General features: G+C 39.0%; 1 protein-coding gene across 1 annotated transcript in view; it reads right to left on the bottom strand.

Annotated features, from left to right (window-relative positions):
* tenm1 (teneurin transmembrane protein 1) overlaps window positions 1-25,388 on the bottom strand; it is a gene marked incomplete at both ends in the record, with an annotated part of 226,610 nt that overhangs the window by 128,690 nt on the left and 72,532 nt on the right. The window contains one exon of the mRNA XM_079250462.1: window positions 9,860-10,033. Within this exon, the coding sequence (XP_079106588.1) occupies window positions 9,860-10,033 (174 nt within the window). The remainder of the gene's footprint in view (window positions 1-9,859; window positions 10,034-25,388) is intronic.

The raw sequence follows: 25,388 nt of genomic DNA, 5'->3' as shown, positions 1-25,388 counted from the left end.
CCATGTCTCTCGTTTTTATCATCAAAAGAATCTTTTGATGGTGCCGTGTGCACAGTGGAGTACAGAAAGTCTTTGGTATTTTTCATTGAGTATGATTATAGTGAAGTTTTAGAAACATTTATTTGAAGATTGCTTAACCTTTATCTATCTTTCTGAGGTGCTTTTTTTTTTTTTTAAATTAAACATGTTCCTGAACCATTGCCTATTAGATTAAGAGATTTACACACATTCCTCAAGCTTGTTCCTGTTTTCTTTCTATCCCTTGTGTTGTCGCCTTAAAATACAAGATGAGCTCATAGATGAAATAGTAAAATGTTCCAATCTTTTTTTGTTATTTTTTTTAAATGTTGATTTAAGAAATGTCCAAATTGTAGCATTTAGTTGTTTTTTACATTTGATAAAGCATGCCAAACTTGTTTGGAATAAGGCATTAATGGAGCTTAACTAAAGCTTGTGAAGAGGCAGTTTGGACATATGCCTGGAACAAGTGGAACAGGATGAAATAAACTCATGAGATGAGGACCAGTGAGAAATGAGGCCCTTATTAATTCTCTTTTAAAATTAATCTTTGATGTCATTACAGATTTTTTGCGACAAAATATATTTATGTTCATGAGTTTTTTAATATCTTAATTATTAACCTTGTTATTTATTTATTTTTTTATTTTGGGACATTTGACAATGTTGAAAAATTCAGACAATTCATCTAAAGTAAATACAGTTAAGGAACTAAGCAAGTAAGACAAAATTCAGAATGAAATGCAGGAAAATGTACTCTCATAAGCTTGCAATTTCAGAATACTTAAAAAAAAAGTGATTCCCAATGACTCATTTTGCCTTTGAGCAGAATGCATATCAGAACAGATATGAAGCATATTCAACTTTGAATATCAGCTCAAATAAAAAAAAAAAGAAAATGGGCAAAATGAGGGTTTACAAAGAAAAACTAAACTTTTTTTCTGTGCATTGATTTGCATGAACTCACCATAAACTCAAAACCTCAGAAAAACACAAACCGTACCAATTTGTTTGGGGACCCCAAGGCATTAAAGTAATTTTGTAAATAGATTGTGCCTGAAAGAAGAACACAATTGTACTAAATGTCAAGCAAATTCAGGGCTGCATCCAAATTGACCAAGTTCAAACTAAAGTCCACAATGAAATGAATTAGCAGTTTTGTAGCTCTGTTCAAAATTGGAAAGGAAACTTTTCAATCACTACAATAAATTACAAACTTATCAGATGGGTCATCAAAACAGTGCGGAGACACTCAGAAACAACTGCGAGCATTGCTAAAGTTCCAGTCACTGTCTACATTTTCGCCGGCATTGAACCGACTTCACACTACGTCACCAACCAAGCAACCAACCCAACCAACAACGCTCCTCCGCAACATGTGAAAAGGCAAGCGGAGGTGAAAGAGGCAGACGTAGCATGCGCATCACATGCTACGTCTTTGTGCTTTGTGTGATTATGATTATTCACAGGAATAATAAGTACTGTCTACAGAAGAATGATAGAAAAATTGTACCATTTCTGTGCAATTTATGTCTGCCTCCATTTAAAAAGCAAATTAGAACGTCAGCCTCATCGACTTCATGTAAAGAAAGGTGTGGAGTTAAAGCGTCTGTCCAGTTTTAGATGATCCCTGCAAGTCCTCGCCACTGATATTAAATGCCTTTAGTAAAGGGGGCAAGACCCCCTGCAACAGCCCCACACATACCCAGATCACACTGCCTGCAGCTTTCAGGGGTATGACTTGCCAACAACAGGTTAGTTGGTTGGTTAGTTGCAGGTTTCTCAAGTTCAGGTTTTCATTCTCAGTTCCAAATTCAAAAAATAAAATGAAATTAACTTAAAATTATTTGAACCTTCTCAGCTATGAAGGTGATTTATTGAATTTAAACTGAATGTGTATATAAACACAGACATGTTTGTACATACCAATACAAACACACACACACACACACACACACACATGCATACATATAAGCTGATCTTTTGCTGATTAGTAAACCTGCCTGGGTCTGCCTCTCTCCAGCTGTCCCCGTCTATTCCAGCCCAGCTTCCTTTCTACTGATGACACTATGATGAAACACTATCTTCCTCAGGACTTCTCTCCTTTCTGATAAAGACTTTTATGAAACTGCTTTTGATACCATCAGGGACATTCTATATAGTTGGCATATTGCTGCACTGAAAAATGGCCAGATGACAATTTTTCTATTATCGGCTTTTTCATCTGGCTCGACTGCCAAACAAATAGACATGTACACACAGACACAAACACCAGCACCGTGCAGAACGGCCAGAGAGGAAAAACTTTTTATATGAGATGAAGTTCAATATATTTGGTTTACTTTTCGCAACACGGCCAGAAACGTACTTTTTGATGATGTGGCTTTTTCATTTTTTTAATTTATGAACAAAATAACCAGACTGGAGCTGCTTTCTGTTGTTCGAAAACTTATTTGTAAGAAACTAAATATATCTTTATTATTGTATAAGACAAAATTTCTCCCTGTGTCCAGTATAGTATCCTGACCTTTCTTTGGAACAAACCTGCTTTAAAAATGGTCTGAAATCAACAAAGTTATAACAGTTTAAGTCATATGTATTAACAATACCTACATAAAGAGGCAGGCTGTTGCACCCACTGCAGTCTGACATGGTAACAAGTCAGTGGAGGGAGAAAAATTGTAATAAAGTTCCAACCATACATATGCTTTACGGTGTCTAGGTAAGGAAAAAAAAATGTTTGACACATCCTTTGTATTTAAATTACAGAATATGTGAACACAGACAGAAGCAAAGGGGAAGTAAATGTAAAGGGCTGAATACAAATGTGGCACAATACTTTCATGAATATGCTAATTAGCGTATGATGCCATCTAGTGACATTTAGCAAGTTTTTAGCTGACTTTTTGCTGCTATCTAGAATAGTTGGCAATAACATTTTTTCTTTCTTTTTCCACACAGTAATAATAATAATTGGTTTCACAATTAACAAATTAATTCTCAGTGCATCATCAATTACATTGATCTATCCAGTTTATGTTTGTGTAAATGGAAACTGTAACATTGAAAAATATGATTTTTTATATATATATATATATATATATATATATATATATATATATATATATATATATATATATATATATATATATATGATATATTTCACATCATTTATGTGAAAAGAGATGTTAAATACGAGATGATCTCAACTAACACTATTCATTTTCAGGTTTAGACAGTATGTAACTTTTAAACAATTTTACACATACTTATGAAGTGTGTGTCTGAAGAACATAGGCTGTAAATAAATACCTGTAGGTTGCTAAAAATGCTACAGAGATCGTCATTGGGTGGGGTTTCCATTTTCTCCAGAAAATTACAAGAATGGGCAAAGAGGTAGAGCTGAGAGGAAGGCTGTAAGAAGGGGGCTGGCCTGTAGCTAAGAGCTAACATAGCTAACCCGGAACTAGTTGTCCATCAAAGGGACATGCCCCCAATTAAGCTGAATTTAGCTACTAAATAACTTCGACATGGATGAGTTATATATGAAAAAAGAAATCATTCCCCACACAGTTGTCATAAAGATAAACCTGACCTATTAAACCTAACATGTTTCTTCGTACTAGGTTGTAAATATGTTTATTTCTGCTGTGAAGTTGGTCTTTTTAACATGCGAGTCTATGGGGATTCACTCTGTTTTGCAGCCCCTAGTGGATGAAGAGGGAACTGTGATCTTTGGCACTTCTGCATGATTGCCAAAGATGAGCAGAGATTGTCTCTAACAGACATTGCACTCGTGTGCCTTTCTTTGACGGACAAATTATTCACCAAAAACTTGTTTCTTCAGAGGTACTGTCAGTTCTTGGCGGTGCCATTACTCCGTTTCTGGAGCATTTTATCAGGGGAGGTGACTCACAGAGCTGGAGATCAACGCAGACGTCATGTTATATTCCAGATAAAATTACTCTTCTTAGTTCTTCACATAGCAATTTTTAATATGTTCAATCAAAAAAAAAAATCAATTTCTGCTAATTGCACCTTAAAAATGAAAAATTAGTATTTAAATTTGCATTGAATCATAAATGAGTGTGTGAACAAGTGGATGATCGGAATACAAGCCTACATACTTGAGAATAAAGTAAAAATCTTTTCAGTAAAATATCATTTGGGTATATTATAGTGAATGCTTTGTCATATTTTTAGGGATAATTTCCATTAAATCTCCTAAATGTAAGAAAGATCTAAATTAAAACACACTGGAGAAGTTGGTCATGCTACTTCCCCAAAGCAGCTCCAATGAGAAGAGCTGCAAATTTATGGTTTTAAGGGGAACTGTTGTACTGTATCTGTAGTAATTTCACCAATGCACATGACAATACATTTAATTAAGACCCCAGGAAATTTGATCAACTTGTGAAAAAAGGGCACAAATGTCTCCTTTAAACCTTCCAGCTTTTATTCTGCTGGTTGAAATATATCAATAAATACATTTTACTCTTATATTTGTTAGAATACATAAGAAGTTGTGAAGGTACCAAAATCCTTTTTAATCCCTTGTGGCACATCAATAGTACTACATGTACTACAACCAAAGAATATATATACTTAAATAAACACAAACAAACTGAGCTTTTGTTTATTTTTCAAAGAGATAAAAAGAAATTCTTCACTTTGATGTCTCTGGTTTTGACACCAATCTATTGCCCTAAAATGTGAAAACAGACGGCTACAAGCCTCCGTGCTCACCGCGTCGACTACATGAATACTGGCTGCAGTTTAACACGATGTGTAATTTCTTTTGCTAAATTGGGTTGAGATGTTTGAAATGCACGATGAGTAACAGACAGACGGGTTTCTGCTGATGGGCTTTCTCAACTTGAGGCGCTCATGCAGGGGGTTCACTAAATGATCTATACTCTCTGCGTGTGTGTCCGTGTGTGAGTATGTGTGTACGTGTGCATGTGTTACATCTTGAGACTGTATCCCAGCGTGACAAAATCAATGAGACTGCTGTAACAGGGACTAGTCCATCAGCATTTGCACACATGCACATGCATGCATTGCACTTGCATGCACACTCTCCTCTCTTTCTCACACACATTTGCTTTTCTCACATATAAACACACATCCTGCACATACTCCTGACTGTTTTGCACACAGACACACTGCTCTGGCTCACTCCCCTTCCACTCTCTCTGCACGCAGTCTGGAATATTGATGTGCTCTTTAAGAGCCCTCCTTTCTGTCTGTGTCACATTCCATCCATCTACACACCCTTTCTAACCACACCATCAGACAGAATGAAAACAATTCGGCGCTAACTCTCCTTTCATACAGTGGTTTATACAATCATCGCAGGGGCTCAGATGGCATTCCACAAGCTCCGCATTTCATCATCTTCACATTATAATGAGGCAATATGCCTCTACTGTATGTCAGTTTGTATCATTTCATATTATTCATTTATCCCGCGTCCCACGGTGAGTGAAATATTATTCCCAAACTCAGATGTACTTCATTAACGCAGAATCCACTGACAGAAAATTTTCTTTTCAGAACACTTCTGCTTTCATCTGCACCAGAGGAGTTTCAACGTGTGTGTGCACATGGGTGTGGGGCCATGTCTGCACACTCGTAAGAATGCATGTCAGATAAAGCAACTGAATAATGAAATAAATAAATGAATTAAACACAGAGTGTAAGCACATGCACATTCACGCATGCACACCAGCCCGAGGTTGATTATCACGGGGGTGAGTGGCAATTAATGTAGCACTAATTAAAAAGCTTTTATATGTGGCGGACTAAGAAGGGCTGCTGGTGATCACTGGAAATTGCAGGAGAGATAGCGAGAAGAACATAAAACACTGGACACGCAGTCTGACAAGACACTAGCCATATGCAGTTGACACAACATGTCAATTAGCATCGTGCACAGTGGTGGAATGTGCCTTGTAAGGTAGATTAGAATTCTGTTTCTTGAGATCCTGATTACAGTACAGAACCAACACATCAAACAGAAGGGATATCGTTGAACGAGCCTATCTTCATAGCATTGATGTTGACATAAAAACAATTCTAAAAATACCTAAACATGAACAGAAGAAGATTACTACCCTCCAATCATGCCGCCAGGCCTGTTTCATCTCTCCCTCCTGTGCCATCATATCGAAAACAAGGAGAAACTGATAACCATCCACCTCCAAACAGCCTCCTCAGCTATCCTCCTGTTACCGCTGCTCGGCTGTTACTTCTGTTTCCAGCCCTGCATCAGGATTAGGATAATTTGTTCAGAAATAACAAGGGAGCAGTTCACATCTTAGTTTCTTTGTTTTGGAGTGAGATTATTAAAAAAAAAAAAAAAAAAAAAAGCCTCCAGTGCTGAAAGACAATTTTAATGTTTGCAGTTTTCAGTGGTGTGTTTCTTTCTTGTGCATGTGTCAATCATTCGAGCCTCCTCCCACCACCTTCATTCGTTTCTTTCTAACGGAGCATGTTTTATCCTTTCCCGCTCCCCTCAGCCTCCACTCACCATCCTTCACGGTGTAATCTTGGGGATTGTGTAGTCTCTCGGTGTGAGAGGTGATGGGTACAGCAGGATGAGCGTGATAATCTGCCACACTGGATTACAGCCTAATCTCTAATCTCTCTGGCCCTCCTCTTCCAGGGGACCACCTCCGCCGCGCCAATTTCATTAATCTGAGCCCCCTGGATCAACGGCTTAGCTTTGCCCATTTTGATTTCCCAGCTTTCATCATGCAAAGCAATAAGAGTTGAAACAATAGATTGTTGTGACGCAACGCTCAGAAGTGAATTCTGTGACCCCTGCTCGCTCTATTGGAGGATTTACCTACTGATGAGAGAGTTAATCCTTAGAATGTGAGGATTCATCAAGAATAGTTGCTTTAGGGGGGTCCCAAGTTGCCTAAATTGCAGCGGGTTGCAGTTTGGCTTGCAGACTTCTCTGTGCAAGTTGTATACATTGGCTCTAACAGCTTCCATCAGAGTCAGACCAAGCATGAAGGTTGCTTTGTCCTGCCTGACTTCATGACCTGAAACACTCACAATTAATGTCCCATATCGCTGGGTTAAATTGCTGTTAGAAATTTCTCTGGCTAGTTGAGAGAAGGCAGAGAGGTAGAAAACTATTCAAGTCACGTTGTAACTAAAAGGGAACATGATTAACCAATTACTGACATTCTCTCATAAATGGGCAATCAGTTCAGGACTGGTCTCTGGACTGGTGTCTCTCTATTGTATTGGATCATTCATCTCGTTCTTTGTGTTTTATATGCAAGTCAGAATCCTAATGCAATAGAAACTGATTGACATGTGTGCCGATGGATATACATAGTCGCTCAGCATGCTCCTGACATGTTGTGTAATTGCAATTATGTATATTCATATTAAAATAATTGTCTTGTCTTGCAACAATTTTAATAACTTTGCTTCCATTTAATCATCATTGAAAAATTGTTTAAGTGCACTTGCAGAATTTCAATTTCGCTGTGTGTGCTGAGAGGAAAAATGAGTTTGGCGAAATGATTGGATGGTTAAACTACTGTGATGACTAGCCCCATCTCAGCACGTGCACAATCCTGTGTATTTAAATGTATAAATATTTAGACTGTTTTGTTTTTTCAACATGTCTTTGGTTCAACTATAAATTTAAAAGATTATATAGAAGGATGATTGGGATAAAAATGATCCAACATGTCCTCACCTGTTAATTTGAAGTAGAAACCCTTAAATCATGGTTTCTTTTCCCTCTGAAACAGATCCGTTTCATTCTAGATATAATATCAGCTGATGTAAAATTAGCATTTTATGGCAATACATAACTGAGAACTAAATACTATAGGTACATTTAAGCTATAAAAGTCAATGACACGTGTAATTGTTGACCCTTTTGGTATTTACAACATCACAACATAAACTAAATAAACCAAATTTTTCCTGTATTACTCTTATTTTCTTTAGCGTAAGAGCAGAATATCTCTGACATGGGATATCTAAAACAGGAAAAATATTAAGTAGGTATGTACCTGTAGTACCAAGCAGTAACTATTACAGTACTAAATGCAGAATATTGTGTGTTGTTGAATGCAGCATAAAGCCGCCAGCCTCGTGTACCTGCCAATGTATCATCTGCATAGAATTTTACATTAATGCAGCCATTACACAGTGATTCAGTGGCATTAGTGAGTTAAGCTGTTTTATTCATGCAATAAAATACTTGCCATTGCATATTTTAGTCATGTGTTGTAGTGACATGAATACCTTTACAACGGTTGAGAATTGGTTTGCTATTTACCTCCACCAAGAAGGTTATGTTTCATCTGGCGTTTATCTGTTTGTCTGTTTGGATTGAAGATAACTCAAAAAGTTATGGATGGATTTTTATGAAACTTTCAGGAGTTGCTGGAAATGTGAAAATGAAGACCTGATTTAGTTTTGGTAGTGATCTGGATCACCGTTTGGATTCAGGAACGTTTTAAAGGCCTTGACGGAGGTTTTCGCTCTCCAAATGCTTTTGAAGTTAGCAATGTTCCAATCCGCCCACACAGAGAACAGCCAATGCTAAAGCAACAGGTGGGGATTTTAAGTCTGTCCTTAAAACCCACTTCTTTGCACTGGCATTTGGTCATACCTGAGCTTTTTCTCGTGTATTTTAATTTTTACTTTTATTTTAGATTTTTGTTTTGTGTCCAGGTTTTATTTATTTTTTAATGTGCAGTGTTTTGTTGTTTGTTGTTTTATTGTTCAGCTCTTTGGGCAGCTGCTGCTGTAGAAATGTGCCATATAAATAAACTTGAACTTGAACAAGGTGTCATAACTGCAGTGTACGCAGGCTGTGTTTATGTCACAATGCTCAGACTGTAAAACGCAAAAGTTAGGTTGCTTTCTTGCCTCTTGTTTACATGGTAACAGCGTTTTGGGTAGATAAAACTGCAAAGAATTGACAGCGGCTTCCGGAGGGAAATTTTCTTGTGTGTATGAAACAACAGTGAAAGCAGGAGTTTACAATTTAAACTGGTCGATTTAATTGTCAAAGAAACACCTGAGAGACAGTTTATGTAAAATAACATGCAGAATTTAGCATTTTTCAAAATAAGTGAACAGCAGACTCACATGCAAAAGAAAAGAGGTGATGTTCGTCACTAGTAGAGGTGTAGCAAGCGACAATAAATAATGCTGAGGCTTAAGAAAGAGTGTGATTTGCAAAGATGCTAGAAGGTCTGTCAAAACCAATGGCTGGGATCATTTTTAAGAAAAAAAAAAGGTTCAAAGAAGAAATGTGAAATTTCAAATGCAGCCATATGAATTACTGTAAAATCATAAACACACTTAAGAGAAAAGCCTTTTCTGGCACCAAAGCCAAACATGTTCTCCAAGTTGTGGGTGAAAATATTCATTTTCTGAAATCAAGAGAGAGCTTTGTCAACATTTTTGTTCTCTTTCTGTGGAACAACTTAATTCCACAGATTCTCATCCCTCCCCAAGGCTGGACATTATCCACAACATGGTTGTTGAGTTGATGCTGACTCAACGGACAACACGCGATCCAGTTGAAGTCCACATTACACCCTTTGGAGGAACAAAAAGCTCAACCAGCACATTTGTCAGTTTTACCCATAAAATGCCAGAAAGAAAGAAAAAACATCCAAAAACAATCATTGTATGGTTTTGTTTATCCATATACGTCACATCTCCAAATGTGCAGCTGCTGTACTACATTTGGTTTGTTGGTACACATGGACAAATCATGTCAATGCCTGCGTGCAGAAAATCTGCTAATATGCATCATACAGTGTGTGTGTCTGTGTGTGTGTCAGCTCACCTCTGTCCCCAGCATGTGTGTTTTCAGGGTTGAGTGTGTCCAGCAGATGGATGGAACTAGTAGGCCTGGTTTTACCGCCATCGCCTTGTTGATGGTCCGCTGAGCTCAGGCCGTTTTCATACAGCTGGCTCTCACCGTGCCGCAGATGCCAGGTCAGACCTAACAGGTGGACTGCTACTCACACACACGCAAACACACACACACAAACACATGAACGTGTACAGAAAAAAAAGAAGAGGGAAAGGAAGGAAAAGCAGAGGAAAAAGATCATTATTCAAGACATGCAGGGGGGCGTGTCTGAGTCTCGTTTAATGCCCGTCTTACAGCGCTCATTCTCTTTATGTGCTTATTAGTGCCAGCAAGCAATGGACGCATACACAAACACTGTCACACACAGATTCAGTGCGTGTGCATGACCATAGAACATAGCAGAGGTGAGCAATTAAGGCAGATCTTCAGAGTCGGAGCCCAGGGCTGGTATTAAAGCGTTAACACAGTCTTTTATGCATGACTAATGATGCTTTGAAAGCTGCTGCTGATTCACAATCCATATGGGGTTTTTAAACAACAAAGGATATGGGAGGATACCGGATTCCCCCACCCACTCATAAAAGTGTTTACTAGGACCACAATCCAACATGCTGTCAAATGAGAAAAAAACTAACATCTGCCCATTAAAAGAAATTAATTAGTCTTGCAAGGTTGTCAATGAAATGCACCGCTCACCTTGCTCTGACCAGTTGTGAGGCTTTATTCGCATGGGATTGTACTTGAAGGCTGCTTTAGTTCTTTTTTTTTTTGCCTTTTTTCTTTAAAAAAAAAAAAAAACTGAAAAGGTTATATGTCTTTGCTGGTGGGAAGAACAAAGCAAATGAAATACATCTTTGCATTTTTTTTTTCGTCTCTCCTGACACATTTGGAGCATCAAACAAAAGCAAAGACTCAAATCACAAAGTTGCGATGTGCTGGTGGCAGTCAGAGGATAGCTGCTGCATGCAGATCAAGGTAAGAAACTTCTAAAGACTTCAAACATCTTCACTGTCTGCCATCTGTCTGCTGATTGTCGACACATAGAAAAAAAAAAAAGGAAAAAAAGACACTTGACACAAGCTTGCCAACGCTCGCACAAAATGGCTGCTTGGAAAAACAAACCCAAGATTATGAAGCGTAAAATAAAAGATAACCAACACGATCATAGGAGTTCTACAAACAAGCAGTGGGCAATTAATACCTTTTTTTTTTTTTTTTTTTTTTTTTTAAATTTTTCTGCAGGCATGTGCGGACACCCCCTACATGTGCGCACACACCTACCCATACTCAATCCCCAGCTGATGAGGAATGCCTAATTAAAACTCCAGATAGTTCAAAGCCATTTGCAGTTACTTTCTACAGAAGCACCGGGAGAGCACGGAAAAAAAAAGGCACAATTTTCCCACAAAAATACAGCAAATCTGTGATGAGCTCTGAGAGTTGAAGCCAACGCGGTCCCTTGCCGCGTTGCTGTCATCTGTTGGGATCTGCAAATCATACATTTCAGCAGAGCAACTTCTGAGCAGCTCGAGTCACTGTTGGTTTAGCTATCTACTCATGCACAATACGAGCTCTTCAAAGCAGAACACTGACGATTACCAGGGCCACAAGAGAGACAGCATGCATCATTTAGTTCAGACTAATTGAACTGTCAGCTGTGACGAGACCAGACGTGGACACGCACTCATTCTCCACTCCTCACTCATTTTCAAATATCCTTATTTTCCCTTTGCTGTCTTCTCTTTTTTCGTATCTAAAGATGCAGCATCAAGGGTTTCCAAATTAACAAACGGCTGTAAAATTAGTTGAGTCGACTCATTGTGATGCTGGAACAAACATGTAGCATGACAAACAATAACCCCAGTAGGTCCATTTTCATTTCATCCATTCGACTTCTCCGGTACAGAACGAAGTACATCGTTAGCAAACACGAGAGAGAGAGATATGAAAAGTGTAGGTTGAAAGAAACTCCTAAAAAAATATTGTGTTGATTAGCACAATCACATTTTATTTAAGAAGACAATCCCAGTGAGATTTCCTTTAAACTGCAGCCTGTTATCAACTGTCTTCTTTAGGATTAAACCTAAAACGTCAAATTGCACCTGCAAAAGTAGGTTTGCATTCATCATCACTGTTTGTACTGCATTACATTTCCCATTGGAGTGGAACAACCTATCATAGTTTCATAAATTAGTCTGTAACAGTGCTCAGTGAGGCATGACAAGTCATTCCCAAACAGATATATTTAGAATTTCCACCATTCACTCTCTAATGCTCCATATACCCCTCACTTCCCCACCCCCCCATACACATACTCTCACACACACACACACACACACACACACACACACACACACACACACACACACACACACACACCTCCACCCCTCCCAAGTATTACCCACTCCAGACCCACTCCAGTTATGTCTCTGCAGCAACACTCCTCACCAGTTCTCTTAACCACTCCATGCCTTCTCAAAAGCCCTTGGGTCCCTACTTGTGCTCATCACTCTCTTATTTTATGGCTGTTAACCTGATGCTGGAACACTTAGACTCTAAACACACACACACTCAGCTATACACGCAAATTTAATACACTCCGCAGTTAAGTGATTACTTAAAGAGACCAGGAAAGGAAAAAGCTAAGACTTTAATTTGAGTCGATGTTACTGTTTACATGGAGAGACAAATGGGGAGTTTCCTGGCATTTTCCATTTCAAATTTCAATACTGTTCTGGACTCAGATGTACAGATTTCTGTCATATTTTTAAGCCATTTAGTAACAATCACTGTGCATTTTTTTCAGTGGCGCTGTAATCCATTGGTCATTATGGAAGCCAGATTATGACCATAAAGTTGTTAATATTTGTCAGAAGACTGTAGTTTTATGTATTTTAACTCAGCGTTTCTCAAGCCTGGCCCTTGGAAATTCCTATCTTCATGTTTTAGTACTCTCTGATTCTAGCATACCTAGAACAAAATCACAATATTTATTCAGGCTTCAATAAAAAAGTCGGCAACAAATAAAAGTCCCAACAACTTTATCTCAAAGCTGCACTGCTAAATTTAGGCATAATTATTAAACCATGGTGCCCCTTGGTGTAGGCTCTTTCAGCCTCTGTCTTGTATCCGGTCTCTTCTCTGAGCTCTCCCCAGCTAGTAAAAGTCAGTCTTATGTTTACTCTGTTACATGAAGTTAGGCTAAAAAAAGTGGTTTGGTTTCTCAATCTTAAAATGTTGCTGGGCAATGACCAATTCAGGAAAAAAAACAAACAAAAATACAAGATCCTTTCAGGCTTCGGTCAACATATGGTCCAGATATGGTACCCATAGTCCTCCTTTAACTATTGTTTATTATGAACCAGATTTACGTCTTTGTTTTGTATTATTGATTTGTCAAGCAGTTGATTATTTTATATATTTTAAACACCATCAGTCCAAACAGTTGACCCTGTCGATACTCACTCTGATGCTGCAGGCAGAGATTGGTACAACATTAATTAGTATGTGTATTATATTCAACAATTGGATACAACAGTAAAATGAGCATCACAGTCTTGTGGAAGCCCAAATTTAGGCCTGTTTAGGGTTAAACAAGGGACAGTTTTATGTAGGACTCCCTTCAGAAAGTTCAGCTCTGTGTAATTAGGACAGCATGTGGCTCATTTTAAGTCTAAGCGACTGTCACCATGACATCAGTATCATTACTATCAACATTTAGAGCTGAACCAGTGAACTAATGCAAGATGATTTTTGTAATTTCAATTTTGATTGAAGTTGTAATTTCTGTTTGGCATACCAGCAGAATACACAGATAAAGCAAAATACTTAAATAAAGAACAACAACAAATGCTGCCCTCTGAAAACACAAAGTATACTGTGGGATTCTAATCTTTAGGCTGCATTCTATTAATTGAGCAGTAGGGGGCGACACGTGTGGTTGCATCACTATTACAATGGTAAGTGATGAGCAAATCATTATGTCTTACTTGACTTGATAACTGTTTTCTTGGTAAACTGGTTTTCATCACTCAGATCAAGCCTTCTTCTATACAACATTACATTTATGTGATCCCTTTAAGGCCCAGTAATGCTCTTTAAATAAATTGGTATGTCCTTGTCAAACATCAATGCCACAAAACCTCATGTGCTCTTTATGTGAACCCGGTTCTTTGGAAGAAAATTCACAAGAGTACAGAGTTCACTTCAGGTCCTTCTATCAGTTTCACACAACAATAAATATAGCGACCGAGGACATCATGATGATGCATATTCCAAGAAAGAGACTTGGTTGCACAGACCATAAGAAATATTGCAACTTCTTATGATGATTCTTTGTTCCTTTCACTGGTTGCACATTAACTATAATGTGCAACACTAGCTAGGTTTATATGAACAAATAATTCTTCTGTGCCTGAAATCTGACAGGAGATTCCAGCTGACGTGGTTACATGGATGCAAGATAAAGTGATACGATTAGTTTCTTATTTACATGATGGAAAGATCTAAAATGATTGTGATGATTCTGACTTGTACAGTGTGTACTGATGAGGGAGACAAAGGCTCAGAAGATTGATATGATTCTAACCTTACAAATGCAGAATAGTCTTAATAGTCTTAATTCTTTCAGGTTCCAACAAAACATATCTACTGCAGTCCAGTTCTACTTTGCTGCTGACATTTTTTAAGTATTTCCTGCTCATTTCCTGCAAACCCATTACATAACCTGACCCCCATGTGGTCTAAGCATGGGAAGAGAGAAACCTACGGTACACCACAGAAATCAGGATTGAAATGGTTATTGTTTCCTATTAATCTGATTGTAAAAAAGTGTAAAAAGTCCATCTCAATAACATTGAAAATTCTTTTTGATCAATGCAGAGGATAGACAAAAGTTTCCATCCTATTGCATGTACGCATATTTCAAATTGAGCCTAAATTAACCCTATCGGTTCGAAAACACCTCAATGATACATTGAACCACAATCCTGAAAACTGGAGCCGGTTCTGCCGCAGCCATCCATGGTGCTCAACCACCATTGTTTCTAAAACATTTGCAACCAATAAAGATTTTTTTATTTTGACCCTGGTAATATCATTTTTGACTTATGAGCCTCTTGCTCTTATTTCTTGTCTGCACAGATGGAACTGGCTCAGTTGTCACTGGGAAATGGTGCACTCCAAAGTTAGAACATTGTGTTTGTTATTGTTAAATGAGCAGGGGCATAGGTCCTATCTGGCTTATTAAAACAAACACGAATAAAGGCCCTGTGTACATAAAAAAGTAAAATGAGCTGTGAATTAGAACTCCCACGTAGGGCTGAATTCATCTGCAGTAGGGTGTTGACGTCTGCCCTTATCTTTAATCTTGTTTCAGTAATGCAGGGCAAACTGCCAAATAAAGCTGTAATTTCATACCACCACAAGAGACAACCTGGAATTTAGCAGTTTACAGACAAAGCCTGACATTTTGGTAAATACAGCTTGTGAAGCGGATGTACTGATGTACAGCTACAGTTAGCTTGGCTTGCTTTTTACCATCCAGTTTCTATAAAAAAAAAAAAAAAAAAAAAAAAGACCTTTGTTGTCTTTTCTTGCAACAAAAACACATAAACACAGTTCAGAAAGAGGGTTTGGCCGACAGTTGTCTCATGCTGTTAAACTGAAGGCGTTCTCCAGTCAGTGAATGTTTACAGCCATTAAATTAGCAGCAGAATGTGTTTCTAAGCTGTATTTATGACGTCCAACTTTTCATGCCATATTTATCCTTTGCACAGACACATAAAATACATATCCAGTCCCACAGAAACACACTCAGACACAGCATGCAGCCAGTTATGAGAGCAGCATGTGCTCAGCGTGACCCTTCACTCTCCCTCTCCTTTTTCCCTCATCTGTCTATTCATCTCGCTGTCTTTCCGTCTCAATGTCCATCTTTTTCTCTTGAGGTCCCCCCTGAAAAAGAAACATATAACCGACACACATTAGAGGCAGACTCAGAGTGAGTCCAGTCATTATAACTGGAGCAGGAGAAGCAGCTCAGTGGAGACAATGAGCAGCAGTGCAGAGAGCTAACAGGCCGAGGCCCTCCCGCACATGAATCATTGATCAGTGTGACAGTGAGATGACTGCCAGAGGTAATAGGCTGGCACTGCTGTGAGGGGGCTCTTGCTGTACCCTCGCTGCTGGCTACCCTGACGTGATGTGGGTTGAGGATGAGGCAGGCTGAGGTGAAGAATGCAGGATCAGACTCAGACAGTTCTGTGCTAAAAGAAAAAAAAAGTAAAGAGTTGCTTGATGTGGATTTTACAGGTTCGCTTAAGCTACACAAAAAATCTCGGTGCTGGAAGTGTGATAAAGTTAGCAAGTGTGCTGAGAGAGAGCAGCCATTCCACTGAAGGTTACTGTACATTTACAGCGATAAAGGTTGCACGTTTTTTTTTATTTTTTATTTTTATCTTAACTGTACCAAATGACAGCTCTGAAACACTAAATTCTCTACTCCGCTCGTTCCACACAGCCCAAGTTAAAAAGCAGACAATCTGAGCTGCTGTACCTGCAATGCTAGCCTGCAGTAGCTGCTGCTGCTGTTGATGCTGCTGTCGTCAGGCGTGTGTGTGTTTCCAGATTAGATAGAAATGATTGCAGGCTCCAGCAATGATTAGATTTCACACTTGTGGTGAGAAAAAGAGTAGGAGATAAAGAAAACTGTGTGTTTGTGTGTGTCCCTTTTTAATGCCTGTGCTACACTGCATGTTAGTCCTAAGCTAGGCTGCCAGGCACAATGGGTGAGACTGAGGGTGAATATACTGTCCTATCAATACACATTACAGCCAAGGTAGCACTGAAGTAAGTTAAAAATGATTTATCAATACTCTCACACATGCGGAAACACACCAAAGCCTGATTGCCGAGTTCCTCTCATAGACATATAGCTAACCTCCGACTGTATTCTGTCTGACAACCACAGACTACAGCTTGTTTTGCCCAGCAGCAAACACTTTCAAGAGCATCAGTCATTGGATTTAGTGTGTAGTTTAGCATGTACAGAAGAGGCAATTGCTCATCCAAGTTCTGCATGGCTGTGTCAGCCTCTAGCCAAGCCTAAACTTCTGAGGGATGGGTAAAAGACAGGCAGAAACAGAGGGAGAAAAAGAGGGAGATAAAAGACATACAGAGAGAGCGGGAGGGGGAGACGGGGGGGAGAGGGGAAGAGAGACAAATGGGGAAAATAAGTGTGAAGGAGAGTGAAGGAGAGCGACTTCAGGGCCAATAAAGCAAATCTGTGTCTAACTCTTCGTCAGAGAGCCTGCAGGGTCCGCCTGCCCTCCCACCTCTTCGCCTGTCGACCCTCACTTCGCTCTGCCAGACATGAGGTCCTGAAGTCCCCCCCCTCCTCCCTTGCATCTACTCATTGAAAGCAACTATTACCACTGTTGTGACTGTTTAAGTGGGGCTGTTTGCATGTATGGGTGTGTGTCTTCTGGAGTAATTCCATGGGAATGGTACAAATTGGGCTTTGTGATTTTTATATTTTAAATAAAAAATGTTACTTGTATAAATGCTCCAAAGCATTTGGGACATATGGATCTACTAGAACAACACATTTTACCCCCTCAGGCATCAGATCTTTTTTATCTCTGGTCATTATTTCATGATGCGACTTCTATTGTTCAACCACAAACACTATGGAAGTCTTCTAAAGATTATTTCAAAATGTTTTTCAAAAGGGTCACGATATATAATAAACAGATATTTTTAAACAGAAAAATTATGCAAATTGTCCATATTTGCAAAGCTGAAGCCTGAAAAGTCCCTGTTTGTGAAGGAGCCTCATCCTTAAAATGTACTCTTGAAGAAGAATTTTAAGCAAAATCATTATTTTGTAATAGTTATTAATATTTTAGACTGGAATAAACAAATATTCAATCATAATTTCATTAAATGAAAAAACTACGTATAAAGATATAGCTGTGAGTAGTTGAGATTGATGGGGTTGAGAGAACAAATAGAGCCGAAACTGTCATATTTTCAATAATAACGACAACAATAATGATAACAATAATTTTGAATAATAATAATAATAATAATAATAATAATAATAATATAACAATAATAAGGTTATAATGTAAACTTTTTCTGTGCGTAGTTGTGTTGACTGTGTTTCTGAATGTGCATTTGCATTTGTGTCACTGAATACATGAGAAAGTACATGACATGTAGATTCAGAATTACATTACATTACATTTTCTGAAAATTACAAAAATCCCAATAATAAATAATAGTTTTGTGTCTTTGTTCAATCAGATGTGGTTGAATCGTTAAGTTTGATGACAACAATTTCACAAAAAAATTATCAAAACAACAGAAGGTCACTGTTTGCTGCTTCTTGTGTCCTGATAGCTAAAAACCTTCAGTAATGCAATTTCCTGGTTTATTTTATCATAACATTGTTTTTATGGGCGACAAATAATTTGTGTGATGGTGTTAAGAGTAGGAGTGTAACAGTACATCAATAAATCATACAGTCAAAAAACCATTGATCCAAAACGTAAAAATTGTTCTAAAACTGATCTGTTTATCAAACATACGTTTATGTAACAAATGTCTATAGTTTGAGTTCCCCTGGCCTTTTCTGTTTTTTTCTACAGTGCAGGAATAAAACAATGGATTTATGGATGGTTTAAGTACCTGAGATATTGTTTCCTTATTGGTCAATATGATTTTAAATTCAACAAAATCAAAATTGGATCGTGATTGAAATTGATATCAGCAAACATCAAATCACTACCCACTGAATCAATATATTATATTGTTATCAAACTACTGATAGACCGCAGTTTAGAAGTCACTCAGATAATAATGTTATTTTAATGAATAATAATACACACACAAACATGCATATATACTTCTTCATAATTTTCTTCCTGGAGGTGCTCCTGATGATTGTCTGCTGTTTCCTCACAGAGGCTGCAGGATGTCTGCTGTTTCTCTGTATGTGTAGCAGCTGGTTGCCTTTTTTCAGTTTGACTGTTCATAGTGGTTTTTCCCTGACATGTGTTTGCTTCCTTTTTTATGTTCACACTTTCTTTTTCCTCTTCTGTTCAAGCCAATATCAATATCAATATCAATATCAATATCAAGTCCAACATTCAAGTAATGCTGGACTTGATATTTAGTATTTTTCTATTTTATTTGTTACATTCATGAATAAACATGACAAAATAACTGACATCAACTAAAGCAAACTGTACAATTTCTCATAAAAAGATAAAATGTAATTAATGTCTTTTACAATGTATTAAAGGGAAAATAAGAGTGTATAAAACGCTTTGAATATGGATTCTTGAGACCAATATATATATATATACACTACTCACAAAAAGTTAGGGATATTTGGCTTTCAGGTGAAATTTATGGAAAATGCAATATGTTCATGCTACAGTGATATAATATAAAAGTAAGACATTTAAGTAGAAGGATGCACTACTGATTTCCTCATCTCAAAAAATTCATTCAACACAAAAGGTAACAACAATGGTAGTTACACCACAACAAAAAATTTGAACGTCTCAATATCTCGTCATGTGCCCTTGAGCATCAATTACAGCTTGACAACGACGTCTCATGCTGTTCACAAGGCAACTTATTGCCTGCTGAGGCATGGCATCCCACTCTTCTTGAAGGGCAGCCCTCGGGTCATTGAGGTTCTGGGGTGCAGGGTTTCGAGCCTCTACACGACGGCTCAGCTGATCCCACAGGTTTTCAATGGGATTCAGGTCTGGAGAGAGTGCAGGCCATTCCATTTGAGGTACACCAGTCTCCAACAGCCGTTCCCTGATGATGCGGCCTCGATGAGCAGGAGCATTGTCGTCCATGAAGATGAAATTAGGCCTGTGCTGTTCATGTAGGGGCACAATCACTGGATTAATGATGTTATTCAGGTAGTATGGGCTTGTCACTGTACCATTCACAAAGTGTAGGGCAGTTCTGTACCAAGTGGACACCCCTGCCCACACTGTAACACCGCCACCACCAAAAGCTCGCCTGGTGACAACAGTGGCTGATGCATAGCGCTCTCCCTGACGTCTCCAACATCGTTGCCGGCCATCATTTCTGCTCAGTGTGAATCGACTTTCATCAGAGAACAGCACTGAGGCCCACTGGTTCCTCGTCCAGCGTAAATGCTCCCTGGCCCATGCAAGACGATGATGCCTGTGCCTGGTGGTGTGGTCAGGTACCCGTGCAGGTCGTCTAGCACGCAGACCACGCTGATGGAAACGGTTTCCAATGGTCTGACGTGACACTTGGGTGCCTCTCACCTCTCTTAAACGTGCCTGGAGTTGAGTGGCATCATCATCCGGTTTCTCAGGGCAGTGTTCACAATGTAGCGGTCATCAGCACGGGATGTGGCCAAAGGACGTCCACTTCTAGGCCTTTCTGTGACTCTTCCAGTCTCTCCATATCTCTGTTGCAACCTGCTGATGACACTCTGTGACACTCCAAGCTCAGTGGCCACTTCTGTCTGAGAACGTCCTGTTTGAAGCATCGCAATGGCAAGGGACTGTTGTTCCATTGTTAGGTGTCGTCTTGGTCTCATGATGTCAAAATGTGAACAGCATGATGAGGACAACTGTTTAAACACCAGCTCTAATTGAACCAGGACATTTATTGGTCAATTCAAGGATCACACACCTGCCGTGATTTTTGCCGTTAAGCTCCTTGTTAGAGAACAGCAACTTGTGCAAAATGTATTGAAACATTTAACAGTTGGACATGTGCATTTAAAAGCTTAGAGAAGATCACATTAAGTTCACCTGTACAGGTTTGAATGCATTTTAGGCTTGTTGTGAAATTTCACCCAAAAGCTGAATATCCCTAACTTTTTGTGAATAGTGTATATATACACACATATATATACATATATATATATATACACACATATATATAGATACACACACACACACATATATATATATATATATATATATTTATTTATATAAAACCCAAAAGGTCAGAGAGTTGTACCACTCTCATTGAATGACTCTGACATTTTCTTGAGTGCAAAACAGTGAGTAAGCAATCTCCTGGCTGGTATTAACCTCGGGTCCCATCATTTTGACCTTGCTAATCCAGAATGGGGAAGCTATGTTTGGATAAAGGGATAAAACGAAAAGAAAGAAGATGAAAAAGAGCGGAGGTGGTGACACACTCCTCATGTCTTGAATGGATGAGATTTGCATTATATCCTTGTGTTTATTTACCAGTAAAATTCCCTGTCACACTGATCTGGTTAGACATGGTAGCGATGGTACAAAAAGTCACACAAATTGCAGCTTTATGCTTCATGCTTTGCTTTGTTCGTTCTCCATTTTTGATCACGCCTCCTCCCTCTTTGACAGTCCTCCTCTCCCTCTCGGTGTCTGTCTTCCTGATGTTGGTCCCCTTTTTCTGAATGCTGAGTCATGTCATAACAGAAAGAAAGGTGCTGAAAGAGCAGGGCTCCACCGCCATGTCACGCTCCCCTCCGGCAGCGCCCGCGTACTGGCATTCGCAGCCAAAACACAGCAGACAGTATCGCAACTGTACAGCTCAATCCCAACACGTTGGCATGTGGGTGTGTGACTTCATTTGTGAGTGTGAAACAGAGGATGAGAGAAAACGAGTGCCTGACTGCGAGTTGCCGAGCAAGCCCATATGTATCTGTGTGAGCACGTACTTGTCTGGTGAACTACAAGAGCCACTGAAGCTATTTTCTTTTCAGCCTCCGTGACCTTCTGGAGACATTTTACCAAAGGGCTCCCTCACCATTCGGAGCTTTCCGACCAGAGTCTGTCTGGCCATTTAAAGCAATTTTACCAAAGGCTTCTGTAGCTGTTAGGGCAGTTTTAGCAAAGGCCAGCGGGTTTCTTAGAGCTGCATCAGCCAACCAAAATAGAAGAGTGGAAACAAACAGAAACTGGATCAATCAATACAAACACCAATGAGGCATGAAGCAGCTGGCTGAAAGAATCTGGTGTCGAGGAGCGCACGCTCCCACACACACTTGCACTCATGCTGACACGCGTGCAAGCCCACATCACGAAGTCACGCAAATACCTCGCTACACACACCCACGACATGCATGTGCACAAATGGTTTAAGGTTGCTGCTTTTTAGTTTCACAAAAAGTTCCAACATCTGGAAAGCCAATAAGAACAATAAATAATAAAATTATTTTTCTCTTTTCCAGTTTAGTGTAAGCAGATAAAGAAGATGCTATTTCCCAATTATTTGGTATACTTCTGCACAATCACATGCTTTAAAATACCCTTTAATGACCAAACGAATGGAGAAATATGTTTTTGCTTTACTTTTGCTTGTTTAAAACTAGAAACTGAAGCTAATGAGGTGTTTTCAGACAACAGACTGAGTGTACGTCTGTCCTGACCCACCCACAGCACAAATGTAAACAAGTGATCCCGAGGTGAAAGCAAAAGATTAAACATATCTGTTAAAAAAACAGCGAAGTCACTGTGGTTGACAGTGGTTTTGTGTCACCTCTGCTGAGTCCAGACACTCCTATGAGTCTCCAGTACCAACTAATAACACCCAGCATACCCCAGTAGATAATTGGTTGCCAGTTACTTTCCTTGACAGAGCTGCAAAATGAAAGAGATCGCCACTGATTCAGGAGAACAATAACGGTGATGGAAGGCAACGTTTCATTAGGGCCACATCGAATCAGCACCTCAAACAGCTTCGTTTTGACAGCGATCAGCAGACTTGGCTGACCCTCTGACATTCCCTCTGTACACAATCACTGACCTCCCGCCTTGCACCTGTCATCAGGACGGATTGCAATGCTGTGTATGCAGACTGGATGAGCGGAAGCACTGCAGCAGACTCATGGCATCTTTACACACCTTTGCATTCATCATTAAGTGGTCTCATAAGTTTGCCTGCTTCTTCTGCCTTACAGCACCTGCTTTAGGAAGTAATATCCAAAGAGTTGAAAGTTTCAGAGGCATCTGAGTCGACACAGCTGTTTCAAAGCGCAATACACTCTGCTGTGCAGATTGTGCTGCATGACTGCATACGTATTGGAGTTCAATAAAAGTGGATAGAAATAGCAGATCTTGGGTGCATTTGAACTTTTCCTGTCTAGACTTGGACTTTCTTTATAATTCTGACATGTTATTAAGTCCTTGCTTTTGTGTCTTTTGTTAAACCTAAAAAAAAAAAAAAATGGGCAAAAAGTAGTTGAAGTTTGCTTTCTGTTGAAACATTAACTTACAAAGATTAAGCGCCGTATAGCAGGAAAACTACAAACTTCAATCAAAGCACAAGCAAACAAAAAGCAATCGATTTCTTTTCCTTTCCACTCTTTCGGTCTTTCTCATCTAATGGCAGCTCATATTATTTACTGGTGCTAGATCATAATATAGCTGCCTTAACAAAGCCGTCTATAACAGTTAATAAGATGGAGCATCTACTGAAAACTGGGCAAAATTAGAAGTCAAACCTCATAAACCTAAAGAGTTGTCAGTATTTTGCCCTCAGACATGTGTCAGCATCGCAACAATAACAATGTTTTCCCAACCAAAGGAGGCTGGAATTGTGTCACATTAAGCAACCGTTGTTGCAACATGATATGAGTTATCAATCACATGTTTTATGTAAATTAATAAAATGTTAAGTGCTGTAAATATTCCAAATACATGGATAAGCTTATGTTGTGTGAGATGTGAGCCTCAGTCTTGAGTTATTTCCATCCCTGCCTCTCTGACTGAGGTCAGGTAAGAAGTTATCACATCACAGGAGAGTAAAAAAATAACCTCACTATCCCTGAAAGATATTCAAACTAGGAAGAAAACTTTCCAACTTTTTGCAAATGTCTAAAATACTTTCATATTGATTTAGTTTTTCAGTTTTTGAACTAACTTTTAAAGGTCAAAAGTCTGTTCAAACTTAAATACGGACCTATTTATAGTTATTGCTTTATGCAACAAACATAAAGCTGGAAGTTCAGCCAACATCAGCCCACAAATCTACACCTCTGCAATTCTCTCTGTTTGCTTTGCTTGTCTTGTTCTATTTAAAACTCTGCTTAGCAACTAGTAACCCTTTAAATATATGTTTACATGAGAAACGAGTTGCTGCATTGTATAAACTATGAACTTAAATGTTCAGGGTGTGGTTTTGAAACAGCTGGGGTTATTCCTTAAAATAAAGGAAAAGAAGAAAAAACTGAGTGGCTGATAACATATTACTAGAAAAATCTGCAAAATCTTTCCACATCCTTCATCTGAAATATCAGAAATCATTTGTGGTCTTTAGAGAATGTCAGATGTTGAATAAGTGGATTTTGTTTGATTGATCAGCTTTCAGGCCGTACGGATGATGTCAGCTCCTCCTGTCTTCCATCACAGCATCTCTGCTCACTTCTGTAGGCTCTCTCACAAATACACCAGCAGAAATCACGCGTAATATCTTGATGCTTTAGCTTTAGCGTTGACATTTCATTCCTTCTGACGTGACTTAAAGCTGGGGAGCTAGCAGGATCTGAAAGTGGCGTCCTGTCTTGGCTCCTCCCCCTCTGGTTTTGCTCTTTACGTGCTTTTTTTTTCCTTTTTTTTTTTTTTTTTTTTTTTAATAAAAAAAAACCAACCCTGTTTCGGTATGAACATTTGGATTGGTCAGAGTTTTTACAGATTTACAGTAAACTGAGGGGTCTAACTATATTTCTTATTGTTTCTGATTACAAAATGTATAAACTACTATCAGCACGAGGAACCACTTCACTCAGAGTAAAAATAAAATGTCTCTGAGCAAGATTACCTACCCCAGTTTTTAAGGCCCTTTTGTCTGTTTTTCTACATCTTTTGTTGTAGTCATTGTACAAAATTTTCCAAAATAATGACTAAGAAATGGTTATATTGTTTTTGTTAACCCTTTGAGCTCCACAGTTCCAAGATCTTTACTTAAAGTGGAACTATTATGTGCATTTCAGGCTAATTTATTTTTATTTCTGAGACCAGAACGGCTGGGATTGATCACGCTAATGTCACAAATGGCTTTATTTACTTCAGACCGACCCTCTCCGTAGGCTGTCAGATCAGCCTGCGGGCAAACCGAGTGGATTGAGACTCTTCCGCATTAAGCCCCGCCTCCCGCCACTGCACTACATCGGGAGCGCGCACCGCAACTGCTTTCGCCGTCATTGTAACGTCTCATAAACAGAAGGATTAGGCTCATATGAACTCAATAAAAAAATAAAATACAATATCAACACATAGCATACAGCCCTACATGTTGGAACCTGAATCAGAGCCTGAAAACGAAGTGGAAAACAGCAACCCACAGCAACGAATGCAGCAGGATGTCTCTCTTTGGTAAACTCTCCAGCCATCGTTGGAAATAACTTTATCCCACGTTTTCCACCCGCCTGATGTATTTGTACATGCCCTTGTTAACCAGTAGAAGGTAACCAATCACCGAACCTTATCCCCCGGGACGT

Source organism: Telmatherina bonti (genome assembly GCF_933228915.1).
Source record: "Telmatherina bonti genome assembly, chromosome: 12".
Classification (NCBI taxonomy): Eukaryota; Metazoa; Chordata; class Actinopteri; order Atheriniformes; family Telmatherinidae; genus Telmatherina; species Telmatherina bonti.
This window is presented reverse-complemented; position numbering and strand designations above follow the sequence as displayed.